This window comes from Anomaloglossus baeobatrachus, chromosome 6 (genome assembly GCF_048569485.1).
Source record: "Anomaloglossus baeobatrachus isolate aAnoBae1 chromosome 6, aAnoBae1.hap1, whole genome shotgun sequence".
Classification (NCBI taxonomy): Eukaryota; Metazoa; Chordata; class Amphibia; order Anura; family Aromobatidae; genus Anomaloglossus; species Anomaloglossus baeobatrachus.
In genome coordinates, this window is record NC_134358.1 from 517016232 (window position 1) to 517036792 (window position 20561).

The 20561-nt window shown below is 47.5% G+C and overlaps 1 protein-coding gene across 4 annotated transcripts in view; it reads right to left on the bottom strand.

Moving 5' to 3' along the window:
• Positions 1 to 20561, bottom strand: part of CREM (cAMP responsive element modulator) — an 85025-nt gene that overhangs the window by 48951 nt on the left and 15513 nt on the right. For all 4 annotated transcript variants that reach the window (XM_075316767.1, XM_075316770.1, XM_075316769.1 and 1 more), the window contains 2 exons: positions 11193 to 11370; positions 5741 to 5817 (listed from right to left, as the gene is read on the bottom strand). In XM_075316767.1, the coding sequence (XP_075172882.1) occupies positions 5741 to 5817; positions 11193 to 11370 (255 nt within the window). Of the gene's footprint in view, positions 1 to 5740; positions 5818 to 11192; positions 11371 to 20561 lie in introns of those variants that run through there.

The window sequence follows — 20561 nt, forward strand, 5'->3', positions numbered from 1 at the left end:
ATATTTTTCAAAACAGACAAAAAAGGTTGTGTTTGCAGAACTTTTTTGCCAACGGATTGCTACTGGATCCGTTCTAACGGATGATTACTGTACATGTGAATTCAGCTTAATAGAAGGACTACAGACAAAGAATGGTGAAATCTTTCATTATGATATTTAAAGGGAACTTTTCATTTGATTAATGCTGCCCGAACCTTGAACAGGATGAATCAGAGCCTGACTGCACGATTGCAGCCAGGTATGTCATTCTACGAAACACTGCGACATTTCAGAGAAAACATAGTTTTAAAGTACCTATCAATCAACTAGAGTGGGGAAAGGAGAAGCCATCGGGTATCAGACCGGACAAATCGGATCTCTCTTTTTAGTCGCTGGTCCATTTTAGTCCATTTTCAAACTCTGAAATTGTTTCAAAGGAAGACATACTTGGCAGCAATTGCGCAGCCAGCTCTTTTCCATTTTGTCAGCGGTTCAGTGTTGCTTAAAGTAAATACAACCCTAATCTTACCTCCAAGCTCGGCGCCGCTGCTCATGTGTCTCCTGCCAGTCTCCTGACATAAAAAAATCATATGACCACTGCAGCCAATCAGCATCTCCTGATTGGCTGCAGCCTACACATTTTTTTTTACCAGAGTAGAAAAAATTGCAGCACCCTTGTACCACATTGATCTTCACTAATGTTCAACTCTAAGGGGTACTTTGCACGCTGCGACATCGCTAGCCGATTGTAGCGATGCCAAGCGCGATAGTCCCCGCTCCCGTTGCAGATGCGATCTCTTGTGATAGCTGCCATAGAGAACATTATCGCTACGGCAGCTTCACACGCACTTACCTGCCCTGCGACGTCGCTCTGGCCGGCGACCCGCCTCCTTCCTAAGGGGGCGGGTCGTGCGGCGTCACAGCGACGTCACACGGCAGGCGGCCAATAGAAGCGGAGGGGCGGAGATGAGCGGGACTTAAACATCCCGCCCCCCTCCTTCCTTCCTCATTGCAGCCGGGACGCAGGTAAGGTGATGTTCCTTGCTCCTGCGGCTTCACACACAGTGATGTGTGCTGCCGCAGGGGAACGAGGAACAACATCGTAACATCGGTCCTTCCGAAATTATGGAAATGACCGATGCTACACCGATGATACGATTTCGACGCTTTTGCGCTCGTTAATCGTATCAAAAAGGATTTACATACTACGATGTCGACAGCAACGCCGGATGTGCGTCACTTTCGATTTGACCCCACCGACATCGAACCTGCGATGTCGTAGTGTGCAAAGTACCCCATACTGTACTAAAAAAATGTGTTCTTCAACAATTTTGTTTTTTTCTGACTGATATTTGCAGGAAATGTAATTGGCTATGATGGATTTTTGTACCTGGTTGTGTGTATTTAACTGATTGGCCATTTATAGTCATTTGCTCATCATTTCACACAAGCATTTTTTGCAATTTTGCCACAAATTTCTTTTTACAACTTCCTTAATGTGAGCATCATCTGCAAAAAATACAATTAGTCTTGTGCATTTCTTTTTCTGGCTGTGTTTATTTTCTGATCATTACCTATGATCACTTACAACTTTGCACATGCAAATTTTGCAACATTTTTTTTCTACTTGTCTTTGATCGCCAATCAGATACATTGTATGATTGATAGACCACATTGTGGTTGCTCATTATCTTATGGGGATGGCCAACTTTACACAATTTTCACAAGTTTAGGAAAAGTGTCACATGACAGCTGGACTGAAGCTTTTATTAGTAGGCTCTTTTCTTTAACTTATGTAAAGCTAGAGTTGTGTAATGTTGTCCAATCCATTCCATAAGAAAAAGATTCTGCGGTACCTAAAGTCTCTGACAACATATTGCACATCAGGTATAACAATACAACAAGGAATGAGTTACTTCTAATGGTTATGTCATAGTCCTTCTTAAGGATCTATTTCATGGTTTATGTTCTTAAAGAGGATGGCCACTACTTTATATATTTTGTAATTCAACTATGATCAATAAATTAACTGTATCTTCAAATACCTTCTGTTATCAATTTTTGCACAGAGTGGCGCTATGTATGCATATGTAGCTCAGTACTTCACCCATGGCTGACGCTGGTATCTGGACTCTAGAAGTTGATGTGATATCACCCTATCGTGCGGCCACTCCACCTGATTGACTGTGCTGTAAGCGTGTTTCACTGCATGGCACAGTCTAAGACAGGGGCCTGCCGACCCCAGCGCCTGCTTCAGCTGGATGTGCATCCGAGGGCGCACATCCAGCCAAAATGCATTGCGGGCACATATGATCACCCAGTTAACGGCTTACTGCAGCTGCTCTGCGATCACTTGTGCCCGTTGTTTAATAAAATGAGGATTCACTGTTCCCAAAGCCCATAATCCTGCCCATCTCTCTGCACTGAAGCCAGCGCCGAGTTAGGCGGGATTATGGAACTTGAGAGTAGTGAATATTAATTTCCTCAAACAGCTGGCACACGTGGTCACTCAGGCGCTGGCTTACTGCAGCTGTTGGGCGATCACGTTTGCCTGATATGAAACTGAATGAATATTCATTTATCCCCACTCCCATAATCCCGGGCATGGGGAGCAGAAAATATTCATTGGTGTTAGTGGGCATCACATGATGCAAAAGGTTCAAGATAGAGGAAGGAGGAGATGGAGGGGTTTGGGTGGAGTTTTGGGTGGGTTCTATAGCTGCTGGCTTACAGACCACTGCAATGTATGATGGCACTTTTAGTAAGAGAACACAGGAAGTCAGGAAAGAGGAAGTGGTCAATTAACCCCCTCGGAGCTGTATCCAGGAATGAAGATGCGCTGCTAGAACATGACAATTGGACAGGTAACTGGAGTTACACAGGGTTCCCTGGGTTGCATTCCCGGTGTGGCTGCTGGCCGGTCGAGCATTCTGGCAGAGAATAGTTAAAATGTCATATCAGAATGATTAAGTTAGGGTCAAGGAACAAAATCAAGAGATCAGTTGGGCTGTGAAAACACAAGCCGAGGTCAAGAACTGGAATAAATAGGATAACTCAGAGCAGAGAAACAGTCGTGAACCAGAATAAGTATAACCTATTAATGGCAGCCAGACACTGACTGACTGCATGAAGTAATTAAACTGATAAACAGACCTCTGCTGCAAAACACAGATGAACTGGAGGAAGGAAAATACGCCACAGCTATCTGAGCATCGGCCAGTGGCATCCACAGTATAAGTGCAGCTTACCATAGTGACAAAGACAGCATAGCGTGTTGCAGTCATTGAGAGCCCTTCAATTTTTGGTTTGAGCCTCATGTAGAGTCCCACGGGGCAGGTGGTTAACCTACTCATTGCAGGGCCGTTTCGGGTCTGGTCAGGCATTGTCACGTGGTGGCCATGCTCGGTTCCATTGCCCCGAGGTGTACAGTAAATGGTTGGGGAGGAAAGCGGGTTATTTGGGAACGTTTGTTGTGGTATGCGGCCAGGAGTAGCCGCCGCTGCAGAATTCCTCGCCAGGGCAGGTGTTAAGGCAGCCGGGATGGTATCGCTCCCCACAGGCGGAGCGGGCCCCGGGTGGATGAAGAGGGAAGGTAATGGCGGTTGGCGCGAAAGAACTGGGCGGTAAGGATGAGCCAACACAGTCTCTGCGGGTTCAGGGTGTAGTTTACTCACAACTTCAGCTGCTAGCCCGGTCACAATGGTCACTGCCGTGATGGGCTCAGGTCGATCCCGGGTCCGCAGGAGGGGGTCACCACTGGTGTTTTGAGAGAGAAGGAGAGAGAGTCCTATTTCTAGGGTGTCCCCCTCAGCAGTTAGGTACCCTGGCTGAGCTCCTGCTCCAAGCCCCAGGCCTAGCAAAGTCCAAGTTCTTTCTGAGATGTCTTGCCAGAACTATGGTCTCGATATGTGTTGCGCCTATTTCTACCCCCAAGTGGAACCCGTCCCCCCCATGTGACTGGCTTCAGTGACAGTGAAGTCCCATGATCGTTATGGCCACCGCCCTGCCTACCCTGAGCATTCCCACCCTGTGTGAAGGCTCCTAAGCAGTATGTAGTGTGTGAATGTGGAACACCGGTGATTATCCACCTCCCCCTTACCTGAGATGAATACCGCACCTTAATTGAGGTGCAGTACCCTGTGGCGACCAGAGCCTCAGGGGTGCCACACTAACACAACTCAACCCCTAAAATCTATTTCTGTGCTCTTATCAAGCCCCAGCAGACTTCACAGAAGAGACTCATCCCTGATTGATGATACCTCAGTTTAGGCTGTTTTGGTGACTGCCAAAAAAGTAAAAGCACCGCAAGTTGCCAGGTTTACACCTGAGGCTGATAAGTCACACTACAAGAAGTAACAACAACTCACAGCCAGCTCCATGCCCACTCTTTATTAGACTATCCAGTCTTTGCTTGATAATTTGAAGACATCTCTCTTCTTCTGGGGATCAGTCAACAGATACTGTATTTACAGTATATAGACCTAGCATCTCTCCGTCCTTTCAGTGCCACCACCTTGTCTGTTGAGGCCAAGCTATTGCAGCCTGTGGTCATCCATGCCTCATCAAATAGAGCAAGTCCACACTGGCTCGGAGATCCCTGCTCAAACTTCCAGTGGACAGGCTTTGGACGACCACTCCAGCATTTTTATTTATTTCCCCGCTGGAGTGGTGCTTTAAATCTAAGTCTCCTGCCCCTGTCTTATACTCACCTACCACTGTCTTCATCTTTTTCCAGCATCGCTCCGGTCAGTCTATGGCAATTTGTGACCTGCCAGCAGCTCCAATGCTTCATAGAGCACGCCGCAGGTCACAACTCAATACAAAGTCTATGGGAGCCTCGCTCTGGCTCTCATAAATATGCATTGAGCGCTTGTGCCATAACTTCTGACTTCCGGCCAGTCAGAAGTTACGTGCTCAAGATGGCGCTGCGGAACCGGAGTGGTGCCAAAAAAGCATGAAGCCACCGGAGGGTAAGTATAAGACAAGAGGCAGGGGGCTTACATTTAAAGTGCCAATCCAGAGCTGAAACAGAAAAAAAAGACCAGTGCAAATCAACTTGACTCCACTCTAAGGGGTACTTTGCACACTACGACATCGCAGGTGCGATGTCGGTGGGGTCAAATTGAAAGTGACGCACATCCGGCATCGCAGGTGACATCATAGTGTGTAAAGCCTAGATGATACGATTTACGAACGCAAAAGTGTCGTAATCGTATCATCGGTGTAGCGTCAGCGAATTCCATAATTACGCTGACGCGACGGTCGGATGTTGTTCCTCGTTCCTGCGGCAGCACACATCGCTGTGTGTGAAGCCGCAGGAGCGAGGAACATCTCCTACCTGTGTCACCGCGGCTCCCGTAGGATATGCGGAAGGAAGGCGGTGGACGGGATGTTTACATCCCGCTCATCTCCGCCCCTCCGCTCCTATTGGCCGTCTGCCGTGTGACGTCGCAGTGATGCCATACGACCCGCCCCCTTAATTAGGAGGCGGGTCGCCGGCCAGAGCAACGTCCCAGGACAGGTGAGTCCATGTGAAGCAGCCGTAGCGATAATGTTCGCTACGCCAGCTAACACAAGGATATCGCAGCTGCGACGGGGGCGGGGACTATCGCACTCGGCATCGCAGCATCGGCTTGCGATGTCGCAGCGTGCAAAGTACCCCTTACACTGACCTCACTATAATGATCTACATTTTCATTTAATATTTTTATTTAATTGTGTGGGTGAAGAACATACTTAATTCTTTACATTTCGTACTTACTTATATGGGCGACATTCTCTCTTGTTATCATCTATTTTAGGTATTTTTAAAAACTCCCAGGGTTCCACAATCTTTACCTACAAAAAGGAATATAGAAGTAAATGAACATTCCAGGCACAGACTCAAAGGTCCCGGATTCATCAAAGTCATTAATCCAGAACTGTAGTGTAAATTGCTTGAAAAGTTGGAAAAATTGTCTCAATTTTCATGTTTTCATGACCGTTTCACCAGCTTTGCCAAAATGAGCATAGTTGGGGTGTGACAGAGGTGGACCCAGGTACATGATGCCCCACAGCTCATCTAATGCTTGATGATCTGTGGTGTTCTTATTCTAAGATTTGTGGTAAGGCGGACACCACTTGTCAGACACTCTTAATTTATTAGGAGGTGTGTTTGACAAATGGTATGTGTGTCGCCCTGGGCAAGCCAGGGGTCACAGGTCACAACACCACCACACCCCACACTCCAGGTAGGCACATCACAGCTAACCAAAAATCCTTGTTGCCTTCCTCCAGAGGCTGATGATTCACACCAGGGGGTGGGCCAGGCGGTTGGCTCCGCCCACCAAGGAGATCACAGCTCTGGAGGCGGGAAGTACCAGGCAGTCTAGTTAGGGAGTAGGAAGTGGAAGGAGTGGAGGAGTAGCCCAGGCAGGGCTAAAGTAAACAACAGAGAAGTGAAAGTGGAGGAAAGAAGAGTAGTAAAGGAGGAAAGCAAGAAGTGGTGACAGAGCAGAGAGTGTGCAAAGCCTGAAGGGTCCAGCTTTGTGTAGGGCCAGAACAGCAAGGTCAGCAACGGCGGTGACTGTCTGGAGAGGGACCGTTTGGAAGTTCCTGGAAGGACCCCGTTGGCTGTGTGCCCGGTGGTCTGGAGCAGTGCTCCGAAGGACAGTCAGCACCAGGGCAGGGGCCTCTCGGACCCCGGCAAGGCTAGGAGTCGCCAAATTTGCCGAATCCGCCAGTGAAGGGGACGTAGATCCCCCAACAACCAAGTCCCGATTGACGGCAACAGCCCAACCTGAAGCAGAGAGACACCGCCACCGCCAAGGCACCAGTTTCTCAGGGCCAGCGCCTGCGGGCAAAGTGTAGAGCTCCTCCGGCCCAGATTGCAGTCGGGGAGCGGGTAACCGGAGGGAATCCACCGCTACCATCAGTCAAACTTAGGTGCAAGGAAGAGGGACATCACCGTCACCTACCGGGAGTGCAGGTGCAGCCGTCTGTGGGACCGTCCTACCAGCCGTTTGGTTTACCGTACAAACTGTGTCCAAGTCTCAGGCTGAGTGAGTACCACAGTGCCGCAAGGCACAGCGCTGCCCCCGCGTCCCTGCGCCCACTAGGCCCCGCACCTCACCACCCATCACCGGGCCCCGGGATCACCAACCCCTACCCACGGAGGGGCAACACAACACCTGGCTGCTCCCCATCACCATCCCCGGGATCCCCACCCAGAGCAGCGGTGGTGCAATCACCACAACCGTGGGTGGCGTCACGAACTATAACAATCCCCCACACCCAACCACAAATCCCCTTTCACTCACGGGCGAGGAGTGTCGCTCGAGGAACCCCGGGATCCGGCCCACAGCTCGAGCCACCACTGAGCAGCTGCCGGACCCGAGCAGAAGGGGTGAGCGTAGTGTGCCGACACCCTCCTCCCCGCCCGCGACAACTTGGCGTCACGAACAGGATCTTACCGCTCTGCCGTCTGGTAGAGGTGCGCCTTGTTACCGCCGGAGGTATCCGGCAGAAAAATTTCAGAAGCCGCCATCTTTGGCGCGAAGAGTTCCCGCTCGAGCGTCTTCTCGAGCAGTAGAGGCGCGAAGGCCAAAACCCCGCCCCGAGAGAGGAGGGGCCGGAAAGAGCTAAGGGGGACGCGATGGCGGCTGGCCGCGTGTAGCTGCGGCTGTGAAAGCAGGGACGCCAGGACTCTGCAGACTGACTGGGTTCCTGGAAGGCACGCTTGCCAAGATGAACAATCCAACTCCCAACGAGGAAGCCCCCGCGCCCGGCACGGCGACGTGGTTGAGGGACCGGACCGTCCCGCTGAGTAACCGTCTGCAGGCTCATATGCAACTCCTCCTGGAGGAGTGGGAGACCGACATGGCGGACGTGGTGGCTGCTATGTGGAGACGCGAGGCAGAAGAGGATTTGGAGGAGCGGGTAAGCGACCCACGCCCCTGTATTCCTGAAGGATCGGCCGCTGCGGCTGAGGGGCCCGGCCGGCTTCCGCTCACCCTGCCTCTCTCCCCGCTATCCGTAATAGCTGCTGCCGCCCCGCCATTAGGCCCGCTACCTGTCCCATCAGTAGCGATACCCTGCCCAGCCGCTTCGGCGGACCAGCCGGCTGCAGACATTCAAGACGGCCCTGAAGTGCACCAAGGGGAACCGCTAGAACCACGGCCCCTTAACAGCGTGGTGCCTGAAGTCCCAGTAGAGACTGTGCCAGACCCTGAGCCCGGGACTGTGGCTTGGATGAAGGCCCGGGTGATACAATTCCACCAACGTCAGCAGGATCAGAAGATCTTTCGGATGCTGGAGCAGTGGACCAACAAGGTGGAGGAGCTGATTACAACTGCCCCGATAGGCGAAAGGGGAATAGATGTAGCAGAACCGACTAGTGACCCACGTCCCTATGTCCTACCTGGACCGGCCGCTGCGGCTGAGGGGCCCGGCCTAGTCCCGGCCTATGCATCGCCCTTGCCGTCACTGATGGGGCGCCTCAACATAAGCTCGCTTACTCTGCTGCTCCATGTTACCGCAGATGGGGATGAAGTGTTGGATGCTGGAGACCAGGAGGCTGAGGCAGCTGGCGGCAACCCGCCTGACGCAGGAACAAGAAATGACGACTCCTGCCCCAGCTCCGGGCCCGCTGTTGCGGCTGAAGGAGCAATTGAGCGTTCCCGCTATGTGGGGGACCCTGTGGTTTATCATACTCCGCGTACCGGTGGAAATGGGTACCGGGTACCTCTGTCGCAGCAGGCATGTCAGTGCATGTTTGATGTGTTGGTGGCAGAGGATGGGTCCACCTTAGTAGAGGAACTGGAGTAGGGCAATGGACGCCCGCAGCACCGTCCCCGTTGGGACCACCTGCTTGTTTGTTTGAAAAGTTTGAAAAATGATGAAAATGAAAATGATCCGAAGTTCACCTGATTCACCGTGTGATTTGCAACCGGCTGGAGCCGGCACCGTTGTCCCCGTGGGGACCGTTTAAAAATGCATGGGAACTATCCATGGACAAGCCCGTGAACTTGCAGGGCAACCACAGACGTTAGTGGCTTGTAAATATGTTGGTTACCGTTACCGTTTTCCGCAGTGCCGCCTCCGGAGAGGCAGGTTGGAGGGAGGGCCCTGAGCAGAGCAGGCCAGGGCCCAGCCGCCAAAGGAACCGGTGGCTACCCTCTGGAGGGAAGGACAGATCCCGCTCGGGTACCGTGTGCTGGACTGTGGGTCAAGGGGTGCTGCCTGGGTTTTAGGGGCAGCATCAGGGCCAGGTTGCTTGGGTGGGAGAGAGCGGAAACCGTAACCGTAAACCGTTGCAACGTTAAAGAAAATGTGCCTCCCGTCTTGGGAAGAAGTTATTAAAAATGTTATTATTGTTTGCTTAACCCTGTTATCCCCTTTTTACAGAATAAAACCGGTGTAGGACGGCAGCCCGCGGACGGTCTGCATTTTGCTAAGGGGGAATGTGTCGCCCTGGGCAAGCCAGGGGTCACAGGTCACAACACCACCACACCCCACACTCCAGGTAGGCACATCACAGCTAACCAAAAATCCTTGTTGCCTTCCTCCAGAGGCTGATGATTCACACCAGGGGGTGGGCCAGGCGGTTGGCTCCGCCCACCAAGGAGATCACAGCTCTGGAGGCGGGAAGTACCAGGCAGTCTAGTTAGGGAGTAGGAAGTGGAAGGAGTGGAGGAGTAGCCCAGGCAGGGCTAAAGTAAACAACAGAGAAGTGAAAGTGGAGGAAAGAAGAGTAGTAAAGGAGGAAAGCAAGAAGTGGTGACAGAGCAGAGAGTGTGCAAAGCCTGAAGGGTCCAGCTTTGTGTAGGGCCAGAACAGCAAGGTCAGCAACGGCGGTGACTGTCTGGAGAGGGACCGTTTGGAAGTTCCTGGAAGGACCCCGTTGGCTGTGTGCCCGGTGGTCTGGAGCAGTGCTCCGAAGGACAGTCAGCACCAGGGCAGGGGCCTCTCGGACCCCGGCAAGGCTAGGAGTCGCCAAATTTGCCGAATCCGCCAGTGAAGGGGACGTAGATCCCCCAACAACCAAGTCCCGATTGACGGCAACAGCCCAACCTGAAGCAGAGAGACACCGCCACCGCCAAGGCACCAGTTTCTCAGGGCCAGCGCCTGCGGGCAAAGTGTAGAGCTCCTCCGGCCCAGATTGCAGTCGGGGAGCGGGTAACCGGAGGGAATCCACCGCTACCATCAGTCAAACTTAGGTGCAAGGAAGAGGGACATCACCGTCACCTACCGGGAGTGCAGGTGCAGCCGTCTGTGGGACCGTCCTACCAGCCGTTTGGTTTACCGTACAAACTGTGTCCAAGTCTCAGGCTGAGTGAGTACCACAGTGCCGCAAGGCACAGCGCTGCCCCCGCGTCCCTGCGCCCACTAGGCCCCGCACCTCACCACCCATCACCGGGCCCCGGGATCACCAACCCCTACCCACGGAGGGGCAACACAACACCTGGCTGCTCCCCATCACCATCCCCGGGATCCCCACCCAGAGCAGCGGTGGTGCAATCACCACAACCGTGGGTGGCGTCACGAACTATAACAATCCCCCACACCCAACCACAAATCCCCTTTCACTCACGGGCGAGGAGTGTCGCTCGAGGAACCCCGGGATCCGGCCCACAGCTCGAGCCACCACTGAGCAGCTGCCGGACCCGAGCAGAAGGGGTGAGCGTAGTGTGCCAACACCCTCCTCCCCGCCCGCGACATATGCAACTCGCCAAAAAGCATACTCCAGTGTTTGACTAGAGTAAGACCAGTGTCACACTTGATTATGACTCGTGCGAGTCTCACATCGGGATCACCTGGGGTGGCTGCACACTCTATGGACAGGAGCTTCTCAGCTGCATGTATTTCTATGCAGCTGACCCGCTCCTGTCCGAGAGTGTGCGGCTGCCCCAGGTGATCCCGATGTGAGACTCAAGCGAGTCATACGTAAGTGTGACACTGGCCTAAGAGTTCTGTTAGAAAGAATGCCGATTTTCTGAGGCAAATCGTGCATGTTGTGATGTTTTTCCTCAAACCATTTGCACAGCCTCGTCCGAGTGTGATACGTTTTTTCAATGGGTAGCACTAGGACCGAAAATACAGTCGTCGGCACAAGCCCTTTGGATGACACTCCTTTAGGAAGGTTGTTAATTCTGAGCATTGATAGTGCACTGTGGTAGGACAAATCTTGTTATGCCATATACAGTATGAAATAATTACATAATGTATGGGATTACCTTTTTTTTATGGTTAATAGGGCTCTCGGTAACCACATCAATGGACTCACATTCGGAAACAACATCAAACAGGCTTCCATTGCACTGAGACACAGGAGGTTCCATGGAATAACTTTGGGAGACTGTGCCGAACGCATCTCCATTTTGCAGTGATACATAAGACTGCATAGTTGTCGGCCTGAAAGAAGGATACAACATAGATATATCATAAAAGCCTCCTAAATTATCATAAGTGCAAAATCATCTTTAACTGGTACATGGCCCAGCCCAGTAAGCAAGTAGGGAAGGCAACTTACTACCGATAAGAGCTCCTATCCAAGCACCGGCTCAGGGAGGTCAACAAGATTCTTATGGACAGAAGGAATCAGCAGTCTTCTGGCCAGACGTGTCCTCGGAGCATGCGTATCAGAGGAAATGTAGTATTACATGTCAACCATTAAAAAAAAATGGCTGACCATGCAACACATGGACACCTTAGGTGTGCCAAAACGAGAGCTGTTCCTTGCACTGGCTTATTAGAACACAAGATGGGATGTCTTTAGGAGATGAGCTCTTTGAAAGAGGCAGTGAATTAGGCTACTTTCACACTTGCGTTGGACGGCTTCCGTAGCATTGCGTTGTGTGACGGATGCAACATATGCGTTGCATATAGTGGCACAACGGATGCTATGGATCGTACAAAACAACGAAAAGCTTTTTTTTTTATTTTTATTTATTTTTTTTTCCTTCTTTACAGTTTTACCTGCAGCAGACTATTGTGAACGATCAGCTGAGCGCTCTCACATGCCGGCGCCCGGGCACTCAGCTGAGCGCTCTCACATGCCGGCGGCCAGTCGATCAGCTGATCATTCGGCCGCCGAGAATGTGTGCGGGGGGCGGAGTGAGGAGTGGGTGGAGCCGAGCGGGCCATGGCGCTGAGGACAGGTGAGTGTGCGTGTGTGTATGTATATGTATGTGTGTGTGTGTGTGTACATACATGCGGAGTGGAGTGCGGGAGGGGGCGGAGCCAAGCGGGGAAGTGTCGGGCTCCCTACACGTAGCGAGGGTAAACATCGGCCAAGCACTTTGCTTGGTTACCCGATATTTACCTTGGTTACGGGTGCAGGGAGCCAGAGAGAGCATGCGCAGTGAAATCCTACGGATTGTGCTGCTCAAAAAAATTTACATGCTGCGTTCCTCCCGCCCACCGCAGCAGCAAAATAACGATGCTGCGTCATCCAGCGGATGCAACGCTGACACTTGCGTTGCAGTGCGTCGTCCATACAAGTCTATGGAGAATAGCGCAGTGCATTAACGGACTGCGCTATTCTCCATAGTGACGGACTCCGCTGAACGCAAGTGTGACAGTACCCTTAAAGAGGTGGTTCACTACTCAGCATAAGTGGCCACATTGCTGTAAAACTGATACGGAAGACTTTTGTCAAATAGCTTGTGTAGTACATTCTGCCTGTGAGTGTCGCTATTGTAGTCCGATTATCCTCATCATGTGAGCCCGCGGGCTACGTGACCTCTGAGGTCCGGTGACGTTATGTTAACCTCCAGTTGACCTGACATCACCGAGGCCGGCAGCAGTCTCCCTGAGTGACTGGGCTGTAGGTGGCGTTTCACTGCTCGTCACAGCCCAGCATCTCTCCAGCTTGCGGCACTTTGTAGTGAAGGAGAGAACACGCGAGATGCTACATCACCAGATCTCAGAGGTCATGGAGCTCGGTTGTCACTTCATGGGGATGAGCAGACCGCAATAGCGCCACTCACAGGCAGAATGTGCTACACAAGTTATTTGACAAAATCCTTCCCTATGAGTTTTACAGCGATGTGGCCATTAATGCCAAGTAGTGAACCAACCCTTTAAACTGTACATTATTGGCCCCCAGAACCTCATCGCTGCATTCTAAAAACAATGGATGCGGCACTCTCTATGTTCAGAGGCCAAGATTGGCACAGTGGAAGTTCAATATGGAGGTACTTATGCTATTGCCGACATGAAGTCACAGTTTAATTCACGTTTTCATTTTTAGTCTAAAATATAGACAACCCCTTTAAATTCTCTTCTGTGCACTGCAGATCCATTAGCATAATGCAGGCTACTTTATGGTATCCAATGGAAGACTTATAGTCGCACAGCGACTGCAGAGAATGTTTCATCTACTAATATCTACCAATTATATATATATATACGGTATATATATATATAATATATATATATGACAACACTGTGGCTCAGTGGTTATTATCACTACAGCCTCGCACCACTGGGGCCTTTCAAATTCCAACAAGGACAACATAAGCAAAAAGTTGACACTTCTGTTCTTTCCAGGTTTCCCCCCACATTCCAAAGACACAGAGATTGGGAGTTTAGATTGTGAGCTCCAATGGGGACAGTAATAATAAAATGCTGTGGAATATTATAATGATGGCTGGACCATACACTACAAGCACTTTATACCTATTGTGTCCCCCCTATTTCCTTATAGATTTCCTTATAGATTGTAAGCTTGCGAGCAAGACCCTCACTCCTCCTGTAACTGTTGAACTATGTTACTTCGCAATGTGTTTATTGTCTGTACAAGTCCCCACTGAATTGTAAAGCGCTTCAGAATATGTTGGCGCTATATAAATAATTGTATTATTATTATTATTATTAAGCTTACAGACTGAAACTTTGTGGTCACTTTTCATTAATAAAATTGCAATGACTAAGGTAAAATATGTATTTCCAAGTCATGGTGTTCATAGCCTTTAAGAAAATGCATCATATTATCCCCTTTTTATTTTCTCCTGTGCATGATTATGGGGTCAGCCATCTTGCCTAAGCTGTTGCTCTGATCTGTGATCAAAGATTTTTCCTAGAGCGATCTCATGGACATAAGTATGACAAGTCATAAAACAACTGTCACACACGGACTTGGGGAAGGTCCGGTGCACGACGAGACACACAACAAACAGCGGTTACACCACAACAAACAAGGATGAACACCGGAGACACGTTAACAACGGTGGGCCCTGGTGCTAGTGAGGGGGAAGCTGGGACATCTCCTGCACTCACCTGCAGCTGCACCCTGCACTCCTAGCCAGTCCTCACACACGTTCCTCGCCTATCGCCAAGCAGGAATACCTGAAGCACCAAGAGACCCTGCAGTAAACCCCATAGATTGTAAGCTTTCAAGCAGGGCCCTCATTCCTACTGTAGCTGTTGAATTATGTACTATTTTGTTTTGTTTTTGTCTATACAAGCGCCTACCTGATTGTAAAGTGCTGCGTTATATGTTGGCGCTATATAAATAAACATTATTATTATTACTAATGATAATAATAATAACCCTGGCTAGTGAGCTTGCAGGTAAGGATCACTAGTCCCACTAGTAGTTTTTCTGCACTAATACAACATGAAGGGAAAGGTACGACAGACATAGGAAACAACAAAAGGATAAGCCCAGCTTCACGACAGCCGTCAGACACCAGGACTGCAGTCTACACCATAACACTGCAACAAGGACTCAGCAGCTCCTTCCACCTCCAGGCCAAGCTTCAGAATGGATACAGAATAACCGGCACCCTCTACCGGGAGTAGGGACCATAGATAGGGGAATGGAGTGGTCTCCAACTGAAAACACCTGAGGCGAGAAGTCAAAAGCTGCAGGAAAGCAGAACTGACATAACCCTTTCAGCACCGAAGAAAAGGGAATATGTCTAATGTGAAGAGTTTCAGATGGTAAAGAGAGACTCTGTCATAAGTCTCTAATAACAGAGAGACGGCTGTGACACAACTCATTGACTTCTTTGTGTGAGTTATGTGAGCATGCTCTGTGATCTGTGAGTGGTCATTGTGCAGGGAGAGGAGGAGGTGAGCTGTGACCAATGTGAGTGGTAGATACTGTATTATCTATACATACATATTACTTTTCATTGTAACCCTGTGTGTGATGATAATGAGATGCAAACCCATTCACTAAATATATGTTTTTTATGCTGTTTTTGCAGATCTTGATGGTAGTAAGCACTGGAAAAAGAATCAGGTCTGTGCTGTTTTTTTTGTTCCGTTGCTCACTGCCTGGCAGAATACAACCACTGTTACCATAGGGATCATTAATTTGTGACAGAAATGCATTGTGAGAACCCATTTTCGTACTACATGTACTTGTGGCCCAGCAGGATGCATTTATTAAAATGGGGCATAATGAAAACAAGGCATTTTATGCATTATGTTTTGCTACATGATACTTATAGAAATAGCTCTAAGCTTCTGTAGATCTATCATTCTTTTCTCTCCTGCACTTTCCTTGATTATATCAACTATAATAGAAGCTTAGTATGTTTAGCTCAAAACCACTGGGTTTACTGATGTTTGGTATTATGTAGCATTCTGGCCCCTGGGTCCTCACAAAAGCCAGATACTTCACTAATCATCTCATTGTCACAGAATTACAACAAAAGGTAACACATACAGGTGCATCTCAATAAATTAGAATATCATCTAAAAGTTAATTTATTTCAGTAATACAATACAAAAAGGGAAACACATATATATTATATAGAGTCATTACACACAGAGGGATCTATTCCTATATATTATATAGAGTCATTACACACAGAGAGATATATTCCTATATATTATATAGAGTCATTACATACAGAAGGATCTATTTCTATATATTATATAGAGTCATTACACACAGAGGGATCTATTCCTAAATATTATATAGAGTCATTACACACAGAGTGATCTATTCCTATATATTATATAGAGTCATTACACACAGAAGGATCTATTTCTATATATTATATAGAGTCATTACACACAGAGTGAGCTATTCCTATATATTATATAGAGTCATTACACACAGGGATCTATTTCTATATATTATATAGAGTCATTACACACAGAGGGATCTATTTCTATATATTACATAGAGTTATTACACACGGAGTGATCTATTCCTATATATTATATAGAGTCATTACATACAGTGGGATCTATCTCACGTGTTTATTTCTGTTAATGTTGATGATTATGGCTTACAGCCAATGAAAACCCAAAAGTCTTTATCTCATAAAATTAGAATATTATATAAGACCAATTGAAAAAATGATTTTACACTCAGAAATGTCGGCGCCTACTGAAAAGTCTGTACAGTAAATGCCTCAATACTTGGTCGAGGCTCCTTTTGCATTAATTACTGCATCAATGCGGCGTGGCATGGAGGCGATCAGCCTGTGGCACTGCTGATGTGTTATGGAAGCCCAGGTTGCTTTGATAGCAGCCTTCAGCTCGTCGGCATTGTGGGGTCTGGTGTCTCTCATCTTCCTCTTGACAATATCCCATAGATTCTCTATGGGGTTTAGGTCAGGCGAGTTTGCTGGCCAATAAAGCACAGTGATACTGTGGTTAGTAAACCAGGTATTGGTACTTTTGGCAGTGTGGACAGGTGCCAAGTTCTGCTGGAAAATAAATTTTCATCTCCAAACAGCTTGTCGGCAGAGGGAAGCATGAAGTGCTCTAAAGTTTCCTGGTAGACGGCTGCGCTGACTTTGGTCTTGATAAAACACAGTGGAGCTACACCAGCAGATGACATGGCTCCCCCAAACCATCACTGATTGTGGAGACTACACACTAGACCTCAAGCAGCTTGGATTGTGGCCTCTCCACTCTTCCTCCAGACTCTGGGACCACGATTTCCAAATGAAATGCAAAATTTACTTTCATCTGAAAACAACACCTTGGACACTGAGAACAGTCCAGTTCTTTTTCTCCTTGGCCCAGGTAAGACACTTCTGGTGTTGTCTATTGGCCATGAGTGGCTTGACACAAGGAATGCGACATTTGCAGTCCATGTCCTGGATACGTCTGTGTGTGGTGGCTCTAGAAGCACTGACTCCAGCAGCGTCCTCTCCTTGTTAATCTCCTCCAAATTTTGAATGGCCTTTTCTTAACAATCCTATCAAGGCTGTGGTTATCCCGGTTGCTTCTGCACCTTTTTACCACACTTTTTCCTTCCACTCAACCCTCCATTAATATGCTTGGATAAAGCTCTTTGTGAACAGCCAACTTCTTTAGCAATGAGCTTTTGTGGCTTACCTTCCTTGTGGAGTGTGTCAGTGACTGCCTTCTGGTCATCTGTCAAGTCAGCAGTCTTCCCCATTAAGGAATAACGTTTGGAACTCCATTCTATGTCTGAACTGGGTGCAAAAAACCTAAAAAACATCACTATGGGGAGATAAGGTATGCACACCAGTGACTATGGAAGGGGAATACATGGAATAGCAGAAACTGCTGTGTGAATACTGACATGAAAAATTCAATAGCTAATTGTAAGAATGAAATGTGAAAAATGGAACCTGCATTACTGCCATGAATATATGAATAAAGAGAAATTTAGCTACTGAATTGATCAATGCAGAAGAGCCCCAACACTACGCCAAAGTATTTCTCTACGTTGGGGTCCCTAGCTTGTGTGTGTCCTCTCATGCAGTTAAAAAACTTACCGTGTATGGGACGCTGAGACCCAGGCTATATATGCGTATAATGTGGATTGGCAATAGGTGTGTATGGGGAGGGTTCACAAACGAAAAACTACTAACATTAAGGAATAACGTTTGGAACTCCATTCTATGTCTGAACTGGGTGCAAAAAACCTAAAAAACATCACTATGGGGAGATAAGGTATGCACACCAGTGACTATGGAAGGGGAATACATGGAATAGCAGAAACTGCTGTGTGAATACTGACATGAAAAATTCAATAGCTAATTGTAAGAATGAAATGTGAAAAATGGAACCTGCATTACTGCCATGAATATATGAATAAAGAGAAATTTAGCTACTGAATTGATCAATGCAGAAGAGCCCCAACACTACGCCAAAGTATTTCTCTACGTTGGGGTCCCTAGCTTGTGTGTGTCCTCTCATGCAGTTAAAAAACTTACCGTGTATGGGACGCTGAGACCCAGGCTATATATGCGTATAATGTGGATTGGCAATAGGTGTGTATGGGGAGGGTTCACAAACGAAAAACTACTAACATTAAGGAATAACGTTTGGAACTCCATTCTATGTCTGAACTGGGTGCAAAAAACCTAAAAAACATCACTATGGGGAGATAAGGTATGCACACCAGTGACTATGGAAGGGGAATACATGGAATAGCAGAAACTGCTGTGTGAATACTGACATGAAAAATTCAATAGCTAATTGTAAGAATGAAATGTGAAAAATGGAACCTGCATTACTGCCATGAATATATGAATAAAGAGAAATTTAGCTACTGAATTGATCAATGCAGAAGAGCCCCAACACTACGCCAAAGTATTTCTCTACGTTGGGGTCCCTAGCTTGTGTGTGTCCTCTCATGCAGTTAAAAAACTTACCGTGTATGGGACGCTGAGACCCAGGCTATATATGCGTATAATGTGGATTGGCAATAGGTGTGTATGGGGAGGGTTCACAAACGAAAAACTACTAACATTAAGGAATAACGTTTGGAACTCCATTCTATGTCTGAACTGGGTGCAAAAAACCTAAAAAACATCACTATGGGGAGATAAGGTATGCACACCAGTGACTATGGAAGGGGAATACATGGAATAGCAGAAACTGCTGTGTGAATACTGACATGAAAAATTCAATAGCTAATTGTAAGAATGAAATGTGAAAAATGGAACCTGCATTACTGCCATGAATATATGAATAAAGAGAAATTTAGCTACTGAATTGATCAATGCAGAAGAGCCCCAACACTACGCCAAAGTATTTCTCTACGTTGGGGTCCCTAGCTTGTGTGTGTCCTCTCATGCAGTTAAAAAACTTACCGTGTATGGGACGCTGAGACCCAGGCTATATATGCGTATAATGTGGATTGGCAATAGGTGTGTATGGGGAGGGTTCACAAACGAAAAACTACTAACATTAAGGAATAACGTTTGGAACTCCATTCTATGTCTGAACTGGGTGCAAAAAACCTAAAAAACATCACTATGGGGAGATAAGGTATGCACACCAGTGACTATGGAAGGGGAATACATGGAATAGCAGAAACTGCTGTGTGAATACTGACATGAAAAATTCAATAGCTAATTGTAAGAATGAAATGTGAAAAATGGAACCTGCATTACTGCCATGAATATATGAATAAAGAGAAATTTAGCTACTGAATTGATCAATGCAGAAGAGCCCCAACACTACGCCAAAGTATTTCTCTACGTTGGGGTCCCTAGCTTGTGTGTGTCCTCTCATGCAGTTAAAAAACTTACCGTGTATGGGACGCTGAGACCCAGGCTATATATGCGTATAATGTGGATTGGCAATAGGTGTGTATGGGGAGGGTTCACAAACGAAAAACTACTAACATTAAGGAATAACGTTTGGAACTCCATTCTATGTCTGAACTGGGTGCAAAAAACCTAAAAAACATCACTATGGGGAGATAAGGTATGCACACCAGTGACTATGGAAGGGGAATACATGGAATAGCAGAAACTGCTGTGTGAATACTGACATGAAAAATTCAATAGCGAATTGTAAGAATGAAATGTGAAAAATGGAACCTGCATTACTGCCATGAATATATGAATAAAGAGAAATTTAGCTACTGAATTGATCAATGCAGAAGAGCCCCAACACTACGCCAAAGTATTTCTCTACGTTGGGGTCCCTAGCTTGTGTGTGTCCTCTCATGCAGTTAAAAAACTTACCGTGTATGGGACGCTGAGACCCAGGCTATATATGCGTATAATGTGGATTGGCAATAGGTGTGTATGGGGAGGGTTCACAAACGAAAAACTACTAACATTAAGGAATAACGTTTGGAACTCCATTCTATGTCTGAACTGGGTGCAAAAAACCTAAAAAACATCACTATGGGGAGATAAGGTATGCACACCAGTGACTATGGAAGGGGAATACATGGAATAGCAGAAACTGCTGTGTGAATACTGACATGAAAAATTCAATAGCTAATTGTAAGAATGAAATGTGAAAAATGGAACCTGCATTACTGCCATGAATATATGAATAAAGAGAAATTTAGCTACTGAATTGATCAATGCAGAAGAGCCCCAACACTACGCCAAAGTATTTCTCTACGTTGGGGTCCCTAGCTTGTGTGTGTCCTCTCATGCAGTTAAAAAACTTACCGTGTATGGGACGCTGAGACCCAGGCTATATATGCGTATAATGTGGATTGGCAATAGGTGTGTATGGGGAGGGTTCACAAACGAAAAACTACTAACATTAAGGAATAACGTTACCGTGTATGGGACGCTGAGACCTCTCTTTATTCATATATTCATGGCAGTAATGCAGGTTCCATTTTTCACATTTCATTCTTACAATTAGCTATTGAATTTTTCATGTCAGTATTCACACAGCAGTTT